The sequence below is a fragment of the Giraffa tippelskirchi genome, chromosome 2 (assembly GCF_054371585.1).
Source record: "Giraffa tippelskirchi isolate mGirTip1 chromosome 2, T2T-mGirTip1v1.2.pri, whole genome shotgun sequence".
Lineage (NCBI taxonomy): Eukaryota > Metazoa > Chordata > Mammalia > Artiodactyla > Giraffidae > Giraffa > Giraffa tippelskirchi.
The window spans coordinates 167016882-167038022 of NC_137276.1; the positions used below are offsets into that span (position 1 = coordinate 167016882).

The window sequence follows — 21141 nt, forward strand, 5'->3', positions numbered from 1 at the left end:
AGCTTTTCATGTACTGATACTCCCCGAGCCTTTTGAAGTCCAACATATGATGTTGCTTTTGTATAAAGGTTTTTCTCTTGTGCCCATTTGTTTCTCAAGCTTGGATTTTGGTGTAAACTCCCTTGGCTAAATTACACAAGCCACCCACTCCCCATGCCTCCTCTCACTGTAGAGCAGGGGGCTGAAACCTGCCGTCTGCAATGTGGAGGGTCCAACACACAGCTCACTGCCCCAAGCAAAGGAAGATTTCCTGGCTGACCTGGTTGCTCCATGCCCATACCCTCATTCGTGCTGTGAGTGTGGGCATGCAGCTTTGAAACATGGCTTCAAAACATTTTTGGTCAACCTAGCCCAAACTGCTCATTGGTCTTTTTAACTCATTAACTCATTTTAACTCATTCCATTCTACCCCTATTTTGTGTTACTGGATAGTTATCTGCAAATTAGATAAGCTTGATCTCTGACTTTACACAAGCCCCTTCTTAATAACATGTTGTACTTCCTGTAGATCTGAAGATATCATTTGTACAAAATGGTCATTTTCCGTATCCTTAGGCTTTTTAAAATTATGACATGGTCTTCACAGCTGGATTCGGGGAACAGACTGTTTTCACATTCCTCCTGAGTCTGAGTTTGTTGCAGTCCTTTTGGTCTACATACAATATAATATTCAGCCTTTAAAAGGAGGGAGATTCTGATACATGCTTCAACAGGGATGAACCTTGAAAACATTACACTCAACGAAAGAAGCATGTGTGTGAATCAAATACCTTCTAGACTGGATCAGAGCAGAAGGCTGGGGGGCTTGCTTGTCTGCTTTTCCCTATTTGAAAGCCTCCAAGACTACATGGAAACTAGTATCAGGTATCAAAGCACAGGCAGCTGATTAGGATTGAATTGTTTTGCTCCATAAATATCTATTGAGCGCCTACTTGTGGAAAGCACAAAGTGCTTTTGGGAATCAAAAAATGAATAAAACACGCTTCCTGCTTTCAAGACTATTACAATGCAAAATATTAGAGAAGAACTTCTACTATAATCCAAAGATCTTTGAGGAAGGCTTTCAGCCCATAGCTGTAAAAATATATCTCCTTAAGATGAGGATTACAGAGTATATCAAAAAAAAAAAGCAAAGTGTGCCTTGAAATTATATTTTGGTATAAATGGGTTTTAAGCAAGGATTTGTGGACAGACTGAAAAATGAAACGTGAAAGCTTTAAAGGGGTTTAGCTTTTGCTTTACTTTGGCTAATATAAGAACTCCAGGAAAACAAGAAGTAGTCTCGCTCTTGACAGTATAAAATTCTTATTAATTTTAGAGAATAGTAACTGTGGATTTATGAAGTTCTTTGTCAGAGCAATTTAGTTAATAGGTATGTAAATGACTGCTTATGTCATTGTGTAGGCAGATCGCTCCATGTTCACTTTCTGAGGAAGAATATAAGTGCTCAATAACATTCCAAATGCAGAGAAGCAAAAGTTAAGGTTAGAATGCCATACCTTTGTTATATTAGATGTTAGGAGTAAGACAGAGAAGATCTTGTCAATGCTATTTGTTTGGTTTGCTCAGTGGAATTTCTTATTCACATACAACTCTCTAACTGCCCTTTCTGGATGTAAGAAAATATAAGTGAATTGAGGTCCAAGGTTATTTCTTATTCTTACTATTGGTTTTCAAGCATGAAGGATCATCATAAACTTAGCTGGAGTGGGAAGGCTGGGTATGCTGAAAGTTAATACCACAGTAATAAATTTTCATGCAAGATTCGCAGTCTGAGGCATATCATGAGAACATCTCCTAAAATGAAAATACTTAAGGAGTCAGTGAGAGACTTTATTTTGGGGGGCTCCAAAATCAATGCAGATGGTGACTGCAGCCATGAAATTAAAAGACGCTTGCTCCTTGGAGGAAAAGCTATGACCAACCTAAACAGAGACATTACTTTGCTGACAAAGGTCCATCTAGTCAAAGCTGTGGTTTTTCCAGTAGTCATGTATGGATGTGAGAGTTGGACTATAAAGAAAGCTGACAACCGAAGAATTGATGCTTTTGAATTGGTGCTGGAGAAGTCTCTTGAGAGTCCTTGGACTGCAAGGAGATCAAACCAGTCATTCCTAAAGGAAATCAGTCCTGAATATTCATTGGAGGGACTGATGCTGAAGCTGAAACTCTAGTACTTTGGCCACCTGATCTGAAGAACTGACTCATTGAAAAAGACCCTGATACTGGGAAAGATTGAAGGCTTGAGGAGAAGGGGACAACAAAGGATGAGATGGTTGGATGGCATCACCAACTCAATGGCCATGAGTTTGAGTAAGCTCTGGGAGTTGGCGATGGACAGGGAAGCCTGGCGTGCTGCAGTCCATGGGGTCTCAAAGAGTCGGATACAACTAAGTGACTGAACTGACTGACTAAGGAGCCTTATTAGAAGCATATTGGTTTTTCAGCATGAAAACAACTTCAGAGGAGGCTGAGAATTCCAAAACTCTTCTGGATTTAGCCACCTCCTGTGATCAGCATGGAAGCCTCTGTAATCCTTGAGTTAAACCAGGCTCATCTGGGATCAGAAGTCACCAGTGGGAGAGAATAAATGGGCTTGCCTCATAGACAATCTCCAGCCTCCCCCACATGAATTCATCCTGCCCAGGGAATTAGCTTCATCCTCAGTTGTGTTTTTATCATTATGTTGCCCTTCTCTGAAATTTCACTGGATTCCAAGTTGTCATGGAAATCAAATTAAAATTCTTATTAATGGAACCCAAGCTTTTCACCAGTTCACTTTCTACTGTCTTGCCTAAGCATTCTTAGCTCCCACATCACAGGTTCACATTCTCCACATCATGTCAGCAAGCAAACACGCAGAAACTCACTCATCGTATTTGTTTCTCCCTGTGGGCTCCAGCTCATCTAATTCCCCCCTCCCTGTCTCTCTTACTCATCAGTAAGCCGAGTTTGTTCTCACTTGCCCCTCGTCCCTTGGCTCTGCAGTTGTCATAGACGTGTCTATATATATTCTTTATGTGGCAAGCTCTTTCTGTGCTGTGCTGTGGGCCCTGAGGTTACAGACCAGGAGCTGTGTTGACTTCAACCCCACCACCTCAACAAGGGGGAAAGGACTCAGAAGTGGTTCTTTGTTAAAATGTTTTATGTGTTTGCTTTTTCCCTTGTCTTCCTTTTCTTACAGGTCCAGAGTGAAGACAGTGTCCTCCTGTTTGTTATTGCCTGGACAATCACAGAAATTATCCGTTACTCCTTTTATACATTCAGTCTGTTAAACCATCTGCCTTACCTTATCAAATGGGCCAGGTAAAGAAATACGGGAATGAAGACTAACTTTTGAAGTGTTCTATCACTGTACTTTTTCTTTATTGCCTAAATACTATTTTTTCTTTCTAAAACTTGTGTGATGTGGGGTTGGATAAAATTCTGCTCTGTGGATTTCATCAGGGCAAGTGACTATGTAACTGTGATTTATAAAAACACTTTTAAATTTTTTATCTCTACTTAAGTGATTTATTTGGGATCAATTCTCTCAGTTAAATTATTCAATAGAGATTTGATACAGCATCCCCTTTTTTGTCCATAGAAAACTTTACTGATGAGCTTCTGCCATTATGATGGTTTTTTGGGACCAAGTCCAATTCCTGTCTCAATTTTTCCAACACAATAATTCTTAAATTGCTCTTTAATTAATAACAAATGTCACAGGGCACTTTTAGCATATTATCAGTATAGTTTGCTTTGATTATTTTTAGCAATAGTATTTGTTATGAATTTGGTGAATTTCTGATCATTCATCTGATTATCTGAACTAACCTGTGACACAGTTGTGAGCAACTTCCTGAGTTAGAAAAGACTACAGGAATGAGTGACAAAGCCAAAGGATCAAAATTGTCCTTGGGGCCAAAGTGCCTCATTTCATAAAAGGAAAACAGTGGTTCCTAGACAATTTATGAGTTTAATGATTAAACAAAGACGTAAACCAAATGTTTCCAAAGCATGTGAACTTCTTTTTCTTTGCTTTTTTTTCCCCCCAGTAAACATTTGTATTAGGAAAAGAGGAGAATGGGAAAAGTATAGCGGTTTCTAACCAAGTTGGGCAGCAAAGCTGATAGAAAAATAGAAAGCTGTCTATCCTAGTTATAGGGCAAGTTCATTGACCAAACCCTGGTTTTAGTATTAGAGAAAATTCCTTTGTCCGTTGTCTTCTGTGGCCCGTGGAAGAGTCATGCTTTTCCACCCTCCTCCTAAGCATGGCTGAAGGTGACAATGGAAAACATACCTTTCTTTCATCAGCATATTTCCTGTATGTGGAGGTTTAGAGCCCGATATTTACTATCAGCCACAAACAGCCAAAGGCTTTTTAAACATGAGCTGATGATTTCTTTAGCAATACTTATACCTCAGAATGGCTACCAGTTAGTTCCATAGGGTGAGCCTCTCCAAAATTCTTTTTAAAACATGAAAAACTCCTTTTTAAAGTTAAGAAAATTGTGTAGAGTCACCCATGTGATAGTAATTGGGTTTTTTTTGGGGGGGGGGGGTGAGGACTGGAAAATTACATAATGACCAAGGCTATCATAAAATTTTTAATGTTTTTTAAACTTAGCAAGTATTTTATTTTTCACAGTAGCATGTACAGGCTTTTGAAAACTTAGCAGTATACACACATTGGATATGCTGCTTTTTCCAGTCCACGGACCAGAATTGATGTGCATTGTAGGGATTCTTGGACACCATGTTTCAACACCTTCCCCCGGAAACCCACACCCATCTATGAGGAAGGACCCTTCAGTATGAACCATGACTCCGTGCCCCTACTTTACCAATATTTGACATCATCTCAGTTATTTTAGGGGGTTGTTTTGAAGAGTTGTTTATGTAGTGAGGCCAGATTTTGAGGCTGACCAAATATATTTTATTTTAAAACATTCAGAAACATACCTGCTTTGGGCCTTTTCAAAAACCAGCTTGTAAAACCTGAATTTAAGCAGTGGGTAAACAGGAAAGTGTATAAACAATAGCTTTCTACAAGACCAGTACTGATTACTTATAATCAGTACTGGTTGTGGGGGTGGGAGGGTGCATCTTTCTACTGAAGCTGGCTTCAAACCTCAGTAACGAATATTTTGTTTTGTTTTAGGTACACACTCTTCATTGTGCTGTACCCAATGGGAGTGTCGGGAGAATTGCTCACAATATATGCCGCTTTGCCCTTTGTCAGAAAGGCTGGCCTGTACTCCATCAGTTTACCTAACAAATACAATTTCTCCTTTGATTATTATGCATTCCTAATTCTGATAATGATCTCTTACATTCCACGTAAGTAGATATTTATGCATATATTTGTTTATGTTTTAAAAATTGGCTCAACAATAGCTAGAGTTAAATGCCTTTGGTTGTTTTTACACCATAAATCTAATTTATTGGGGATGCTTTGGTTTTCATTGAAGCTGACTGTCAGGAAGAATTTTCTCTGGTAGTAACTGAATAAAGATGAATTCCTCTCAGCTGCTAAAATGCAGTCCTTAGTGTGTGTGTTTGAAACAGTGAATGCCAGGATAGGTTAACTGTCTATTGGAGGAAAGTACTGAGTGGAAAGCAAAAAAAAAAAAAAGCCATTAGAGACCTTACCTTGACTTTTTCTGTCTCTTAAAAGCTGCTTGTTATGGTATTTGAAAAACACTGTAGAGAGAGTTTTACACTTTTGCTATGTCAAAATAGACATTACTTCACTTTTAAGGAATTGGTAGTTGACTAGAAACAATTAAAATAAAAATAGATTAATAGATTAATTTTTTCTTTATTTCTTATTTTCTGTTTTGGAAATACACACTTAAAGCCATCTGAACAGGACATAGTATTCTCTTCAGGATGGTTTCCGATTATTTTCATAGTCCTGCTGAAGGTTTAAATATATAGATACTCAAATCTGCTTACCAGCACATTAACAGAGAGAAAAGGCCATGTTTGAGGCTTCTCTGAAGTGAGTCGTGTTTGCTGAGGATGAAGAGTTGTTTATTCCTTTTCTCAAATTCTGATGTTCAGTTTCTATCCTATAATTGATTTCCACATATCCAAAAGAGTCATGTTTTACCCAAGGCCATGTAAACTGAATGCTTCTTCTCCCTTAGCTACTTCCGTTGGCACTGTGACTCTGAATCTTATTTTAGGCTGTAAGATGCTATATTCTCCCCTAAACCTCAGGTTAAATTCAGACTGGAAAGTTGGATTTTTCTTCAGCCCACAGCATTAACTGAATGAATCATCCTAACAATCACAGGTGACAAGCTTGTGTCCCCTTGTGGAAAATTGCATTTCATACATTTTGAGGAAAAAAACAACATCCCAGTTTCTTGTGAACATTTATCTTGGAGAAGTTCTTGGATGCACTTCTGCTTTGTGATTCCTTTTGCACCCTTCAGTAGCAATCAAGTCCTCCTCTCTGTTGCTGGAACCAGGGTGGCTAAAGGCCATCTCTCTCCAAATGTAAAAGGTAGTTGATTTTCAAACAAAAGATAAATATGGAAGAGTGTAAAAATTTAAGTAGTAAGAATTAACTTAGAGCTTTTCACCTTTCCGATTTTGTTCCCCTAGAGTTTCATGTCCAGTCTCTAGAGCAACAATTCCTAACTGCAGTTTTGCCACACCCAGGCTAACCAGTATTATCCTGACAAGCACCACAAGATTTATTTAAATTCAGCATCAGTCTTTAAATGGAGATAAATGCTGTGTTAGATAACTGGGAACGGGGCCAGGAGACTATCATGAAATCAAACCAGTAACAAAGTGCTGCCCCATTAATGGAAGCCTGGGGCCCCTACCTCAGAGTTGCCGCAAGGTTTCCAGTCTGTTGCAGGTGGGGCTGTATTCCAGGAACAGTTCTCCGGGCAACTCAAGTCACTCTGCACCTCCTAGTCTCTTTGTGCTCTGGGGGCCAACCAGCGCCAGCCTTTTACCTCTGCCTGCTGACCTCTCAGTAGAGAAGGGACCTGGTCAAGCATAGGATGACAGGATTCCTGAAGGAAAACAAACCCAGTTCTGTGGGATTTTCCTTCATGGCCTTAGAAGAGGAGAGAGCAGAGACCTGAGGGTCAGCTGTCTTACAGAGAGTAGGGAAACTCTCCCCTCAGCCAGTGTCTGCTTTCTGTACCTCAGTCCTTCCCCCTTCTTCCATTCTCAGCCTCTTTTTAATGAGAGAACTTGGCTTGGTTAAAGTCCATACTCTTTCATTTCTAAGGTAGCTTAACTCTTGTAGGACAAAAAAAGGATTCATTTCAAGAACAGAGATTAAAAGGTTCCCTTCAAATCCCTAACTCCCCACCCAGTCTCAAGATGGCAGATGCGGATCTCCTGCTGCAGATCACTCATGTCTGCTGGCGCTCACTGTGCTTCTGGCCTGAGCCAGCAGCCCTGAATGTTTTCAGTAGTTTACATTGTTAATACTGAGACCAGTTTGTACAGTTCATTCCAGCCAACTGCATGTTTCCAACTTTCCAAAACTTTGTATTTATAAGAAGAAAATGCAGAGTCAGGAGAGGTTGCTGTTGCCATGCAGCCTTCTTTACCAAATTTGGATTCCCTTCCACAGCTTAGGTTTCTTTCAATCCCCTCTCGTGGGAAGTAGATGATGTACATATCTTACAGAAAGCAGCACCTCTTCGTTATGGTCCTGACCAGATGTTGCATTGTCGCACATGCAGCCCATGTTGTGCATGGCCTGTGAGCCACAGCCCTGGGAGTTTTCTCATTTTGGGGTGCTTTGGATTCCCTTTAGGGTGTTCCTCTCCTCTGCTGCAGCTGCAGTAAGAGTATGGACAGTATCTGTTTACATTACCTGCCCTCCTCCTTTTGCAAATTGGTGAAAGTTAGCTGCAGGGCTTGGGGTTTAAAAAAGGCAGAGAGAAATGAGAAAGAGTGATGGAGGGCAGGGTCACCAAGAAGCAGAGCACGGTCCACATTGTCAGTAACCATAACCATACCTCTGATTTTTAGAGAAACAGAAGGAACTTGCCCCAAGCAGAGTGTTTCCAGTTGCCCTCTGCCTTCAAGTCTTAAGAGCACCCTTCTCCTTACAGGAAGGTGTGCCCAGTGGCACCCGCAGCCACCCACCCACCCTCTGGCACACCAAGATGGACACATGCACAGCCACCATCTCCATCCTACATGCCCTGAACTATAAGAGCAGAGGCTAGAATTCTGAACAGCCTGTTGTCAGGTTGAGATTTTCAGTGTAGTTAAAAGCAGGCAGCCATGCATCTGGAATTATTTCACTCACTGTAGTTGGTGTGACCATGTGAGTAATTGAGATGGAGACAGTGTCTCCCAAGTTCTGGTCACCAGGGAGTCACTGCCAGAGGAGCAGAGAATCTCTAGCTCAAGTACTCCCATTTTCCCCGTCTCCCCCACACATTTCTTTCTCGTGGGCACTGAGCAACCTCTGGAAGAATGTAACGAAATGAAAGGGCCATATCTGCTCCCCAGTTCTGACCCAGGACCCTCGGTAGCTGGCAGGCCCTTGCATGAGGATGAAGGTATATTTAGCCATCTTGTTGCCACTAAAGGCCTAATGAATGGCTTTTGGATCGTTGTCCTGCGTCAGACCCTGTGGGTCCATAGCCACACTTTATATGAGTGACGTAATCACAAATGAGCCAGTGGAAAAGTCCTTAGTGTTCTTTGCCGCAAAGTTTCCCTTTACTAAAGTATGTCTATAGAAATGTGACTAGCCTCACATTTTTAAATGATTACAATTAGCATTCCTTATGGTTTAATTATATCCTTACTTCCAGTTTTTAGATTATAGAGCTTGTCAAATTTTCTGGCGTTCATACCAAAATAGTTCTCTCACTGTTGAATTTTATGCACAAGCTGGGTCTTTTCTGTGAATAACTTCCTGCCTGCAAATAGTGAGTGGAGTGGATGGCAGCGCTGTTCAGTGCCGGGGCCTCCTCTGCAGTTTATCAAATCTGTGTGCACACACCCACCGATGTCTTGGTACTTTGGGAGGATCGTTTGACATTTGGCCAACTTGGAACCCATTTAGAAAGAAAGAAACTGTCAGAGAAGAATTGGCAGTAGTAGAAATCACCTCCTCCCAAACACAGGTTACTGTCTAAAATATAGGGATTGGAGCTGTTGAGAAGGGAAGGTGGATGGTGTACATCCAAGACCATCTCACAGGAATATTTTATGTGGTTTTTGAACCCCCAGTTTACAGTAACCTTGTGAAGGTCAGATAGCTTAAGCTGGCATCTCGCAACAGGGACACTGTAGGCATTTGGGGTGGGACAGTTCTTAGTCGTGGAGGACTGTCACACAGTGTGGATTTTGGCATTACTGGCCCCTTGCGCCGAATGCCAATAATCTCCCCACTCCAGTCCTCCCACCCCCATTTCCAGCTACTCCCTAGAGAGGCAGTACCACCCTGTTCAGTCGGAGCCAGTCCTTTTTAATAACTTATGAAATGACCAAGAACAGAATCTCTAGTCCATAAGGGTTTGCTTTTCACATGCAAACGTGGCTTAGTGGTGTTCAGATCAAACACCACTCCTTGGTCTTCCCAAAGAACAGCATTTCTCTGGAAGTACCTTTGAGACATCCTCCTGGGTGACAGAGCAGGGGGACAGAGAGAGCGAGACTGAGGGTCAGAAGCACAGAGCCTGGTCCTGACTGTCAGTGATTTGCTATGAGACCGCAGGCAAATGCCCACCCTCTCTGAGGCTTCCATTCCTCCCCTGTGAACAGGAATAATAACCCCAGCACTAGAATTCATCCCCTAGTTGGGAAATCAGAGAATAAATGTTAAGATAACATGAGCTGTGTAAAGAGTATTATTTGGCAGCTCTGTGGCATCTTGATTGGTAATGCTAGTGACAGTAGTATCTGACATTCCAATCCACGTTACCCTTCCCCCTTGGCTAAAGCAGGAAAGTAAGTTTCTTTGTGTTTTTCTTCTTTCTCCAAGCCCGTCTTGTTACCATCCTTGGTTGCTGGGAGAGAAAGTGGTCGGAGTCAGAGAGGACCTCAAGTTCATGTGCTTTACATAGGACATGCAGTTTTAAATCATCTCCTTAACCAATTCTTTCTCTTCTTTGCAGTTTTTCCCCAGTTATACTTCCACATGATACACCAGAGAAGGAAGATCCTTTCTCATACTGAAGAACACAAGAAATTTGAATAGTTCCTTCTTCCTGCACACCCCCAGAAACAAACTTTCCAATGACAAAAAATGCTGCAGACTTTTTCAGTTCCCAATACGTTTCATAGAAAATAAGTAAGAACTATTTTTAAATACTAAAAAAATAAATAAATAAACCAAAATCCAGTGTCATGTGGGCCTGGGATTTTCTAACAAACAAAACAAAAAAACGAAAACTGTTACATAAAACATCCTGGCCGGTCCGTTTCAGCATGCTCTTTCAACCAGAAGTTCCCAATATTTATGATGGCGCTGGAAAGGGATTTGGCATTTTATATCCTCCTGTTTCCTTCACATGTCTGATAAATAAAAGATCTGTAACACTAAATACTTGAGCGTTACAGTCTGAGTCATGAAGTTGTGCCCACTGAATGCCCAGCTTGGAGCAGTTGCGTTTCAGTCTGCAGTGTGTTTAGCATTCCCTCTCAAAGTGCTTGACTGCATGCTGGAAGCCATTTGTTCTCTGGAATGCTCTGAAGTTATGGCTGGGACCTTCCCCTCGTATCTAGTGAATGAATTATACAATGTACATGTCTGTGAGACTTTGGGGTAGTGCCTATAATCAGAAAACAACTAGAACCCTTTTGTTTGTTTTCAGCTGAGTCTTTACTGCTTGCCACTATGAAATGTGCTTGAATTTAATAAGTATGTGTATATTGTAGAGAAGCTACCTTAACTGGGGCTCAACCTCAATCCTATTTTAACAAAACTGGACAGCTCTGAGGAAGGAAAAGCTCAGTAGCTAGTCAACGACAGGTACCTTTCACAGCACCATTCTCAGAACACGCTGAGTAAGGAGTTTGCCAGGAGCTATTCTCGCTTAGGGACCTGAAGCCAGTCTAGTGCACAAAAGTAGAGAATCTGTTCTTGAAAGCACATGGAAGGTGTTACTCTAGAAATGGAATTTGGAAGAACAATCAGGAATGGGTTTATGTACCCTTATTATTTTATTTTCACATTTTTATTCAGCTCTTCTGTTTGTGTTCTTTTCCTTATTGTGGTGCTATGTAATTCCCACCAAGTTGTAAGTCCAAAGGCAGTGAAATGTTCCAGTTGGGCAGTCATGAACTAAAAGTAGTATCGTCCCTACATTTTGGAGCAGCCAAGAAATACTTTGGACATATGGACATTGTCTAATTAATGTCGTGTCTACATACTATAATTGCTAAACTGTGCATTTAAGACTTTTCAAGAAAGAGTTGGATGAAAATGTAAAGCCCAAGTTTAGACGTGCATTAGATTTTTAAAATACAGTGTTCTTCACGGAAACATTTTCCCTTTTTTTTTTTTTTTTAATTGGTTGATCTTTTAAAAGTCTAGCTTACTAGCTTACTGACTGGTTATCAACTAAAGTATAATTGCCAATATTAGAAGAGTGTCATAATGGAAAACTTTTAAATGCTTATTTTAATAGAAGCTTGAAAATTAAGATGAAAATGAGAAGAAAATATGCAGCCTGAAATTTAACGCAAGCAGATGTATAATACATTATTTTTGAATTGATCATTAAAATTCTGCTTCTTAAAGGCAGCACTCTTGACTTGGGTGTGGTGAGATTAGAATCTATTCTTGTATTTGATAAACAAAATATGTGGGAAGATTATTTTTCATGCTTTTTTCTCTTTTTATTTTTCCAAAATGTTTTTCTACCATAAAATAGAATCAATTTGGGTTATATTAGCCTTATTACTTCAGTTGAGTAAGATTTTTTTCATTTGTGTTTGAAATAGTTATAGAAGATGGGATGATAAATGCAAGTTTTCCAGGATTGCTGGATTGTGAGTTTTATTCAGGCCTCTCTATTATAATTTGTCCGGAGAAGGCAATGGCACCCCACTCCAGTACTCTTGCCTGGAAAATCCCATGGATGGAGGAGCCTGGTAGGCTACAGTCCATGGGGTCGCTAAGAGTCGGACACGACTGAGTGACTTCACTTTTCCCTTTCATGCACTGGAGAAGGAAATGGCAACCCACTCCAGTATTCTTGCCTGGAGAATCCCAGGGACAGTGGAGCCTGGTGGGCTGCCGTCTATGGGGTCGCACAGAGTCTGACACGACTGAAGCGATTTAGCAGCAGCATTATAATTTGTCACTATTTATGAAAAACAATCTGTCACAAATAGTGGTCATGCATCAAATTGAACTTTGACAACAAGAACGCAGCAAACAACTCCCTTCTCAAAAAGGGTCTCAACCCCAGTGTGTATTTTTGTCCATCAACATTTAAAATGCTCATTGCAGATAAGTAAGGCATGCACCATGTCCTTCAGTCACCTCTCTCAGTAACTGGTTTCTTTATCTCTAATGTGAATTCATTTCTCTTTGAAAGTGGTGGTGTTCATTTATGAACTGAGAACGTCTAACCCCACTGAAGGAGAAGGCATTGGCACCCCACTCCAGTACTCTTGCCTGGAAAATCCCATCGACGGAGAAGCCTGGTAGGCTGTAGTCCATGGGGTCGCTAAGAGTCGGACACGACTGAGCGACTTCACTTTCACTTTTCCCTTTCACGCACTGGAGAAGGAAATGGCAACCCACTCCAGTGTTCTTGCCTGGAGAATCCCAGGGACGGAGGAGCCTGGTGGGCTGCCGTCTATGGGGTTGCACAGAGTCGGACACGACTGAAGCGACTTAGCAGCAACCCCACTGGATAGCACATCTTCTTAATAAGGTGTGAATGAGGAAGGTGGTGTTTTGGTGGGTATTTTGTCAGACTTAACCACTTTCATTTCAGGGCAGAGTCAAAGGCATCATCTGCCCTTCCCAACCCCCACCTGATTGGGTGTTTCGGATCCCTTCTGGCACCTTCTGGCAGAGAATTCTTTGAGATACGCAGTAGTGCTGTATTGACACAAGCTGCTAATCTGCATCTTGCTGTGTTCTGTTTGCTAAGGTTGGGGTCATTAGTTTAACACGTACTGACTGTTTTCAAAGGCTCCGTGGAGAGTTAGTCATGGAATAAAGCACATCCACCTGATGGAAACGTTCCTCTGGAGCAAACTTCCAACAGGAAGGGCTTAGAAGGTGTAGCTTTGAGGCATGTGAAGAGATTGTGCCCTCACTTCCACTTGTGTTTTTGGTTATTCATTTATAATAAAAGGTTGGCATTGATGTGGTACAACCTGCAAGTTAGTTTCAATTCTGAGTTTCAGATAAAGCATTGTAAGACAAAATCGGTACATACCGCTCCTTTGAAATTTGGGTAAAAAGTTATACAACCATATATAAAGTCATTTTTATATTTTTTCTATGTTGTAAAACCAAAACTGTAATTTTATAAGTCTTTGATTCACTAAAATTATATAATTTAAATGTATTTTTTGTATATTTAGAAATAAGGAGTTCAAAGACTATGCGTAACTTTCTATGCATGCATTTGGAAGCTGTTTTTACCTGATAATGTAGTAATAAGTTGTATTCATAAAATACTGATCTGTGTTGCATTTCAAAATAAACTGGTGTATGCTCTGCCTGGATTTGATATCTGACCAATAGATCTGGTGATTTTTCACATTGAGTTGGCCTGAAAATGGTATTGTACGATTACAGAAGTTTCAGTTCTATTATAGATTCCAGCTCTAAGAATTTCTTAAAGTTTTTAAATCTACTTCTGCTTTAGCTTATGAGCTTTATTTATTGCTGGAGAATATTGTGAGGCTGCTAGATATGTGGTAGACAAATGTTAGTTTTATAAAATGACATCTACATATGATTTGCCTGGTAGGCATGTATTTTGTGTAACTTCCCTGGTGGCTCAGACAGTAAAGCGTCTGCCTACAATGTGGGAGACCCGGGTTCAATCCCTGGGTCGGGAAGATCCCCTGGAGAAGGAAATAGCAACCCACTCCAATATTCTTGCCTGGAAAATCCCATGGTCAGAGAAGCCTGGTGGGCTACAGTCCATGGGGTCGCAAAGAGTCAGACACGACTGAGCGACTTCAGTTTCACTTTCTGCTCCTCATAATGGTTCTACACTTAAAGGAAAAGTAGACAGATTATATTAAGAGGTTTCAAAAAAAATCATTCTTCCTAGCAGTCAGTCTTCAAGCTTACCTCACCAGCCTCCAATCTGGTTACAGAAGGACAAGATAGATTCCTCATATAGGTGACCAGGAGAAATAAAAAATTAATCAGTAAAATATGGAGGGCCCTTGTCTTACAGTGTGTACGTATGTGAGTTTTAATCTAATTTTTCTAATATAAGTTGAGAGAGGAAATACTGTTGCCCAGCAATGTTCACCTTGTAAAACAAGTACTTGGTCAAGCAGTCCAGTACCTCCTCCTAAAAACACCTCCAGGTACAGAGCAATCCTAGAAACTGCTTTACACACAGTAACAAGTGGGAAGAAAGACTGAGAGGATACTCAGCTGGGCCGCTTCCAACCCGCTAGTTCTAGACCCCAGATTTCCTCACCTCAAAAGTGTTAATGTGTCCATGTGCCAGTCCCTTTCTAGTTATTTCTCTAGGTGGTCTCAGGGTGCCTGCAGCAGGGACATGAGCCCACCTGAGTCTCCCAGGTCCTAGAGGTATCACCCTTGTCCAGGACTGTGGAAAAATGTTCCAAAGAGGAGCATATTTTTTCTGAATGCTGTCTGGTCACAGTTAGAAATTACCAGCACAATGGGTAGAACAGCCTCTCTCCTCATATAGAGTTAATCTACTTTGGAGATAGGCACATTTATGAAAAGAAAATTATTTCAGCTGAAACTGAGGAACAGATGGTAAAGTGAATAGTAGAGGCTATCCAGAAAATACAACCTTTCCATCTTAGAGTGGCAATGGGAAACCAGCCAGGTCTTTGTCATTTGTCATTGTCATATTTTATGGCAATTATGTGGACTATGTTAACATAAGCTCCAGCCTTAGGAGTTACCATTGGTATAATTGAGACCCACTGTTACACACACAGAATTCCGAAAATACTGCTGTGTTGTTCTGTTCCCTTTAACAAGAATGAAGAAACTAGCTTTGCAATTCCTCATATTTTTTTATCCCAGCATTACAAATAGACCGGTTTGTTGTTATACAGTTTAGTGGTGAAGAAACTGTTCTAAACATCTATTACCAAAAATAGCTATACCTATTAACATTCCCCTGGCTGCAACTAGGAACCAGAGTTAGAAGAGAGAGCTGTGTGGGGTTTTTTTGACCTACACTTTGATTTAAACATGTGAGAAACTAATCTGGGTAGGTTTTTTTTTTTTTTTTTTTCAAATTTAGAGAAATACCCCTTACTGTTACAGGGTAAGATCTCATTACCAAAAATAATCTTTTTTTTTTTTCCCCACAAAAAGGCAATTCACCCTAAGAGTCACTTGATAAGCAAAAATAAAATATGTGAGAGGCAGTGTACTTTAAGCATCTAATACCCCTTTCATAAACCTGTTTATGTTTGGAAATTGTGTTTTCTGTTCACTAATTCCAGAACATGGACTTATTACCATGGCAGCGCTTCCACATCTATCCATGACCGTGGATGCAATCCAGATGCTTTTTCATGCTGGACTTAGTTAAAGCCCTAAGGCCATTTCCACCTCCGTGTTGTCATAGCTGGGTGGCCCCACTGGGGGGCAGCACCTCACAAGCGATTGGGGGTCTGGGGACTCAAAGGCGTCTGGAACGTAGCTTTGACCCAAAGGCAGAAAGGCACACTAATAAAGATCAGTCACAGACTTCTATTGTCCATATAAAGTAAAGGCAGCCTCATGTTCTGGAGGGGTACAGGAAATAACACTTTTTTAGAGCAAAAAAAACCCCAGTTTGGATTTGAGCTCTGAGGCTCCAGCTGTTCTCTTCCTGCTGCGGAGACCTCCCTGGCTGGGACTGCCAGGCTGCCTGGTTTTGAAATGAGAGATTTTGGAGCTGGTCATAAAGCAGGTGTTAGTGCTCCTGCTTAATGGAGAGCCTGCTTGTTAATCTTTGAAACATTCAGGGAGGTCAGTTCCCGCTCTTCTTCTGTCCCTGGATATTTTTGGAGGGTGGCCTGGGCCCTGAGAAAATGTCAGGCCACCTTATAAGGCCGCGTCTGGCCCCGAGAATGCTTGTCTGCAGCATGTCCAGTACACTCTGTGGGTGTGAGTTGACTCTTGGACTGTGAGTTTTCTCACAGATTTAAAATGCTTCTATTCATGCCAGGGATTATTCTCACTCTTTAACAAGCTTAAAGTCTTCCTCAAGAGCTGTTTAAATGACACCAATTTTGGACATACCCAATAGATCACCCAAGGCATATGTAATCCCTCACAACCACACTAGTTGTTTGTGCCAGGGCAGATAGTCTACTGCAGGTGGCTTATTTATTTTGCTAGTGTATGTCAAAGTGGAATCCACAGAATATTAGTTCTGGGGGCAAAGGGAGTACAAGTATATTAGGGAGTGGGGGGTTCTGTGGTTTAAAAAGTTGAAAAGTTTACTCTCCTGCTGGATTTGTTTATCTTTTCACATGTGAATACAGTTAGTGAATCTCCAAGGAAGGGGGAGCTGATGCAGGCCCAAAGCCACTTTCAACCTTATCCTTGAAACATCTTCAGGGCTAAAGCTCCTTGAACACCATGAAAAATACTAATCTGTTGGCAGCTTTCCCCATCAGAGAATGTTAATGCATCCTGAGGGAAAAAAACAAAAGAGGGCTTAGCCTGGGATCTGGGAAGATTTTCCTTGTTTTTTTTTGTTTGTTTGTTTGTTTTTAAAAAAAACAACCATCCCAAATAGGTGAATGAATTACACATTAGACTGAGAACCCAGATGTCAGCAGCCCTGGATGGAGTCTACCATTCGCTTGTTCCTGATGCATCTAAAGGGAGCTTACCAATGGATGAGAACTTGTCTGAGAAGACCCAAATGGAACTGCAGCCCCAAACTAGGTCAGTCCAACTGCCACTCCCCCTGTGCCCACACCCCAGTTTCTTAAGCTCCTGCTGTCAGAGCCCCTTATTCAGGCTTCATGTCCTTGAGGCTCCTGGTGTCTTCCTGACTCTACTGTCAATCCTGAGCACCCCAGGTGATGGCTGCTTTGTCCTGGTGTGCCCTGTTATGTGACAAGGCCCCAGAGTTCCTTTTGCTCTGGGCCCTTGTCAGTCGGCATCCTCCCCATGTCAGCTCACCATGTTCATAGACCCTTAAAGTCAGGGAAGCCATCACTCTCTGTGCAGAAGAAACTTGGGACCTGCGAGGGCATGTGACTTTTCCAGGGCCACACCACACAAGGGCAGCTCCAGGGCTGTGCCCTGCCCTCTGCTGCCCGCACCCATCATGGCTTTGCTGGAGCTCCTAACCCTCTCTTGTTCCCCATCTCCCTATTCCCCAGTCTCTGCTGCCCACGACCCCTCAACCTTCCTGACCTTCTGCCAGACGCCACCATTGCACCACTGTAATTAGGAGCCCCCATGCCCCCTGCTCTCCCATCATACCCTCTTGGCAAAACCCCGAGCTCGGATCATGTGCCTTCTCCTCTTGCCCGTGCCTCACCCTGGGGGCTGCCTGCCTGGCACTGCCCAGGATTCCCTTAAACTCCATCCTCCTTAGACCTCTGACTCACTCCCAGTCCCAGATCGCACCCCCAGTTTAACAGAAATCTGCCATCAGGTAGCAATTGCTTCAGCTTTCTATCACCACATCTAGAGACTTACCTATACAGAGCACACCCTTTGCTTTACCTCCTGTTAGAATGGAAGGGGCAACCTTCTGTCCAAAGTTAATCCCTTCCTTGTACTCTAGATGTTTCCATCCTCCGCGCTTAGGGACCTTACTGCAGCTGTCCCATCCCTCTGCACTTCCTCTTTGCCATCTCCTCCCATAGAGTGTCTCCTCGTCTTGGCTCTGACCCCAGCCCTCCTCCCTCTCTCCTCCTATTCTCTGGGACAGTACCTGCCAGTGGTCCTCTACTCTCACCTCCCACTCTTCCCATCTCACCCATCACTCCTCCTGCTGGCACGGCTCTCTTCCAGGTCTCTAGTGACCTGCTTGTTGTGAAATCCAGTGTAGACTCTCTGGCCTTTGTCTTAGGGTTGAAATTGGGGTACTACTGGCTGAATGTTAGAAATAATGGTATGGCTTTGGAGTCATACCAGTGGGGGCCCAGCAATACCGAGTTCTGGCCTAGAACTCTCATTTTTCCTCCCTGCTCCTTGCATCTCTATGAAGGTGTAGGCAAAAGAAATGAGGGAGAACCAGCCAACAAAATGTGTAGTGGTTAACTGAGTCGAGCCCCAGGAGAGCATTCTGGGAAGCTCCTCACAGAACACTCATGATTTCTAAGCTAGTAAGAGGTAGTGGTTCAGGCTAAAAGGCAGTTGTGAGGCCTGCTTAGCTTACCTCTCCCCATATTCTTGTTCACCCCAGATCTTAGATCCTACCACTGTGATAGGGAGAAAGGCTGACCCAACACATCACCAGCTCCAGGGAAGGGAGGTTCAAAGATGGTGTGCATGGGCTGCCATGCTTGGCACCAGGCTGGCCTGGGCTGGGAAGGACAGGAAAGCATCCAGGCAGAAAAAGCAGATCCGGCTCTGCTTACCACTTCATGGCTAGCAGAGCCAGAAGAGAGCCCCTCACCCCTGTACACCAACTTCTTAATGCCCACTGACTCCACTCCCTCTCACGACCAGATGGAGCTGCATCAGAATCTTGAACCTGAGCACGAAGATTAGCATTCTTCTTCCTTGGGAAGGAGCCAAGACATGCTGGGGAGAATGAAGAGGGACCTTGGACTCCCTCCCAGGAAGCCAATGTCATTCTTGAAATGATCTTTGCTCTGGACGGCCTGCTCTTCTGGTTTCCTCCTTCCTCCTTGACCAAATTTGCTCAAGTCTCTCTCAAAAGTTGAGTGCATTAAGAATCACTCAGGGTGCTAGACAAAATCAGATTTCTGGCTCCCTCAGACCTACTGAATCTGAATCACTAGAAATAGAGACTAGGAGTGTATTTTTATCCAAGTCATGGGGGGATTCCAGTCCAGGGGCTTACTTGGAAGTACATGCCTTGGGGGTCCTTGCCTTTGGGGTCCTCACCCTGAGAGTTCTATTCTAACTCCTCACTTCAAACCCAAGTTCTCTGACCAGGTTCCCAGCCTCTAGACCAGATTTGGCCCTTGAATGTGATCTGTTTGACCCCGTAGTACTTGTTTCAACTGAATCAGAAGATGAGGCAGCAAAAGTTCACCTTCCAATATACGGGGCATCGGTGAGAACCAGGGAGGCTGCCCCTTGGATCAGGTGCTCGGAAGGGATCAGGCTCAGGCCCCGGTGCCCCCGCCCCTGCCCAGCCAGGCCACATGGCACCTAATACAGGAACTGGAGAGAAGGAGCAGGGCTGCCTGGGCTTCAAGCTTCCTCTCTGTACTGAGGACTGCAGCCTCTGACTTAGGCCTGCATCCATTTCAGAGCACCACCGGACACCTTCCCTTGGGCATCTCAAAGGCACCCAGAGCTCAGCCTATCCAAAATGAAACTCCCCTCCTCCCCCGGCCACACACCTCTTCCTGCTCCCCCCATCCTAGTCTTTCCCACCTCACTGGATGGCACCCCAGCCACCAGCTGGTCAAGCCAAGAACCTGGGAGTCATCTCCCTTCTTGTGCTCCATCACTAGCCCTCACTTAGTTTTCAATCAGTTGCTAAATCCTACGATTCTATCTCCTGAAGAGCAGTTGAACATATCAACTTCCTTCCTCCACTGCCTCTTCTCTTATCTGAGCCACCGCCGTCTCAGCTGGACGGCAGCAGTAACCTCCCAGCCGGCTCTCGGCTTCCACGCTTGCCCTCCCCTCAAATCCATTGTTAATACAGCAGCTGAAGTATCCTTTTAAAATGCACGTATTATCATGTCAGTCTCTGTTACAGCCTTCAGTCCCTCCCTGTTGTTCTTGGGGTGAATCCAGACCCCTGAACGTGACCCAGTGACCTTCTGAGACTGTTGTCCGCTCCTCCTCTATCCTTCTGCACCCCACATTCATGAAGCCCTATCAGGCCCTCAGGGCACCTGGCTCTCACCTCCTGCCCTTTGTACCCACATTCCCTCTGCTAAGACTCTCCCTCTCCACCCGGGAACTCCTTACTGTCCTTCAGGAGTGTCTGCGGCGTGGCCACCAGGAAGTGCCTCCCCAAGGTCCTAGGACCGGCCCCGGTGCACCTCCTGGTGCTACCACAGTGGAGCAGGGGTGCGGGGGAGCAGGGCAGAAAGATCAGGAGACTGGCAAAATGAGAATTTCAGGTAACAGTGAAGTATGTCTCACGAAATAGTGTCACTCATGAAGACACTGTGACTGTGCCCACACTGCCCTCCAGGTTCTCACTGCCATCTTTTCTCACCTGTTTGCCTGTTGAGACTACAGACTCCACAAGGTGGGGACCCTCCCGGCTTGTGTACCACTGTATTTCTCAGTGCCCGGCCTCCCACTAGGCTTTGGGGGATTGGCAGGAAACATAAATGATTAAACAGGGCATTTCAGATACCAGTAAATTCTTTAAAGAAACAGGAAGGTCATGTGTTGGGAAGGGCCTAGGCCTCTGAGCAGTGGCAGAGGGAGGACTGGATTCAGACCCCACAGACCCTGAAGCCCACGGCCATTTCCTACCACCACGTTGCCTTCTTGCTCCCCAGAACACAGGGGCCTTGGTGGGGCCAGGGGGTGTCTCACCCAGAAAACCTCTCAAAGGGCACAGCTGCTGGCTCCTTAGAGACTTTCAGTCTTCTTGGCACCTAGAGGTCCCCTGGGAACCCCTTGGACTGGATCCCTCAAGAAGCTCAGTGGGAGGTTGAAATCCAGGAATAGTTCTCACCTCCCAGGTTACAGCCTGCAGCACCCTGTTTGACACCTCTGGTCTGAGCCCTGGGGTCTAAACTTAACACCACCCCTCCTGCCCCTCCTCACCCAGACTCAGCCTTTTCTTTAGTCACTTCTCTAGCAAAGCTGTTGACAGCTAAGAGTCTGGTTACAAAGGA

The 21141-nt window shown here is 43.5% G+C and overlaps 1 protein-coding gene across 1 annotated transcript in view; it reads left to right on the forward strand.

Annotated features, from left to right (window-relative positions):
- Nucleotides 1-13682, forward strand: part of HACD2 (3-hydroxyacyl-CoA dehydratase 2) — a 90902-nt gene extending 77220 nt beyond the window's left edge. The window contains exons 5-7 of the mRNA XM_081571741.1: nt 3185-3306; nt 5144-5322; nt 10101-13682. Coding sequence (XP_081427867.1) covers nt 3185-3306; nt 5144-5322; nt 10101-10183 — 384 coding nt within the window. The 3' untranslated portion in view covers nt 10184-13682. The remainder of the gene's footprint in view (nt 1-3184; nt 3307-5143; nt 5323-10100) is intronic.
- The last annotated feature ends 7459 nt before the right edge of the window (nt 13683-21141 follow it).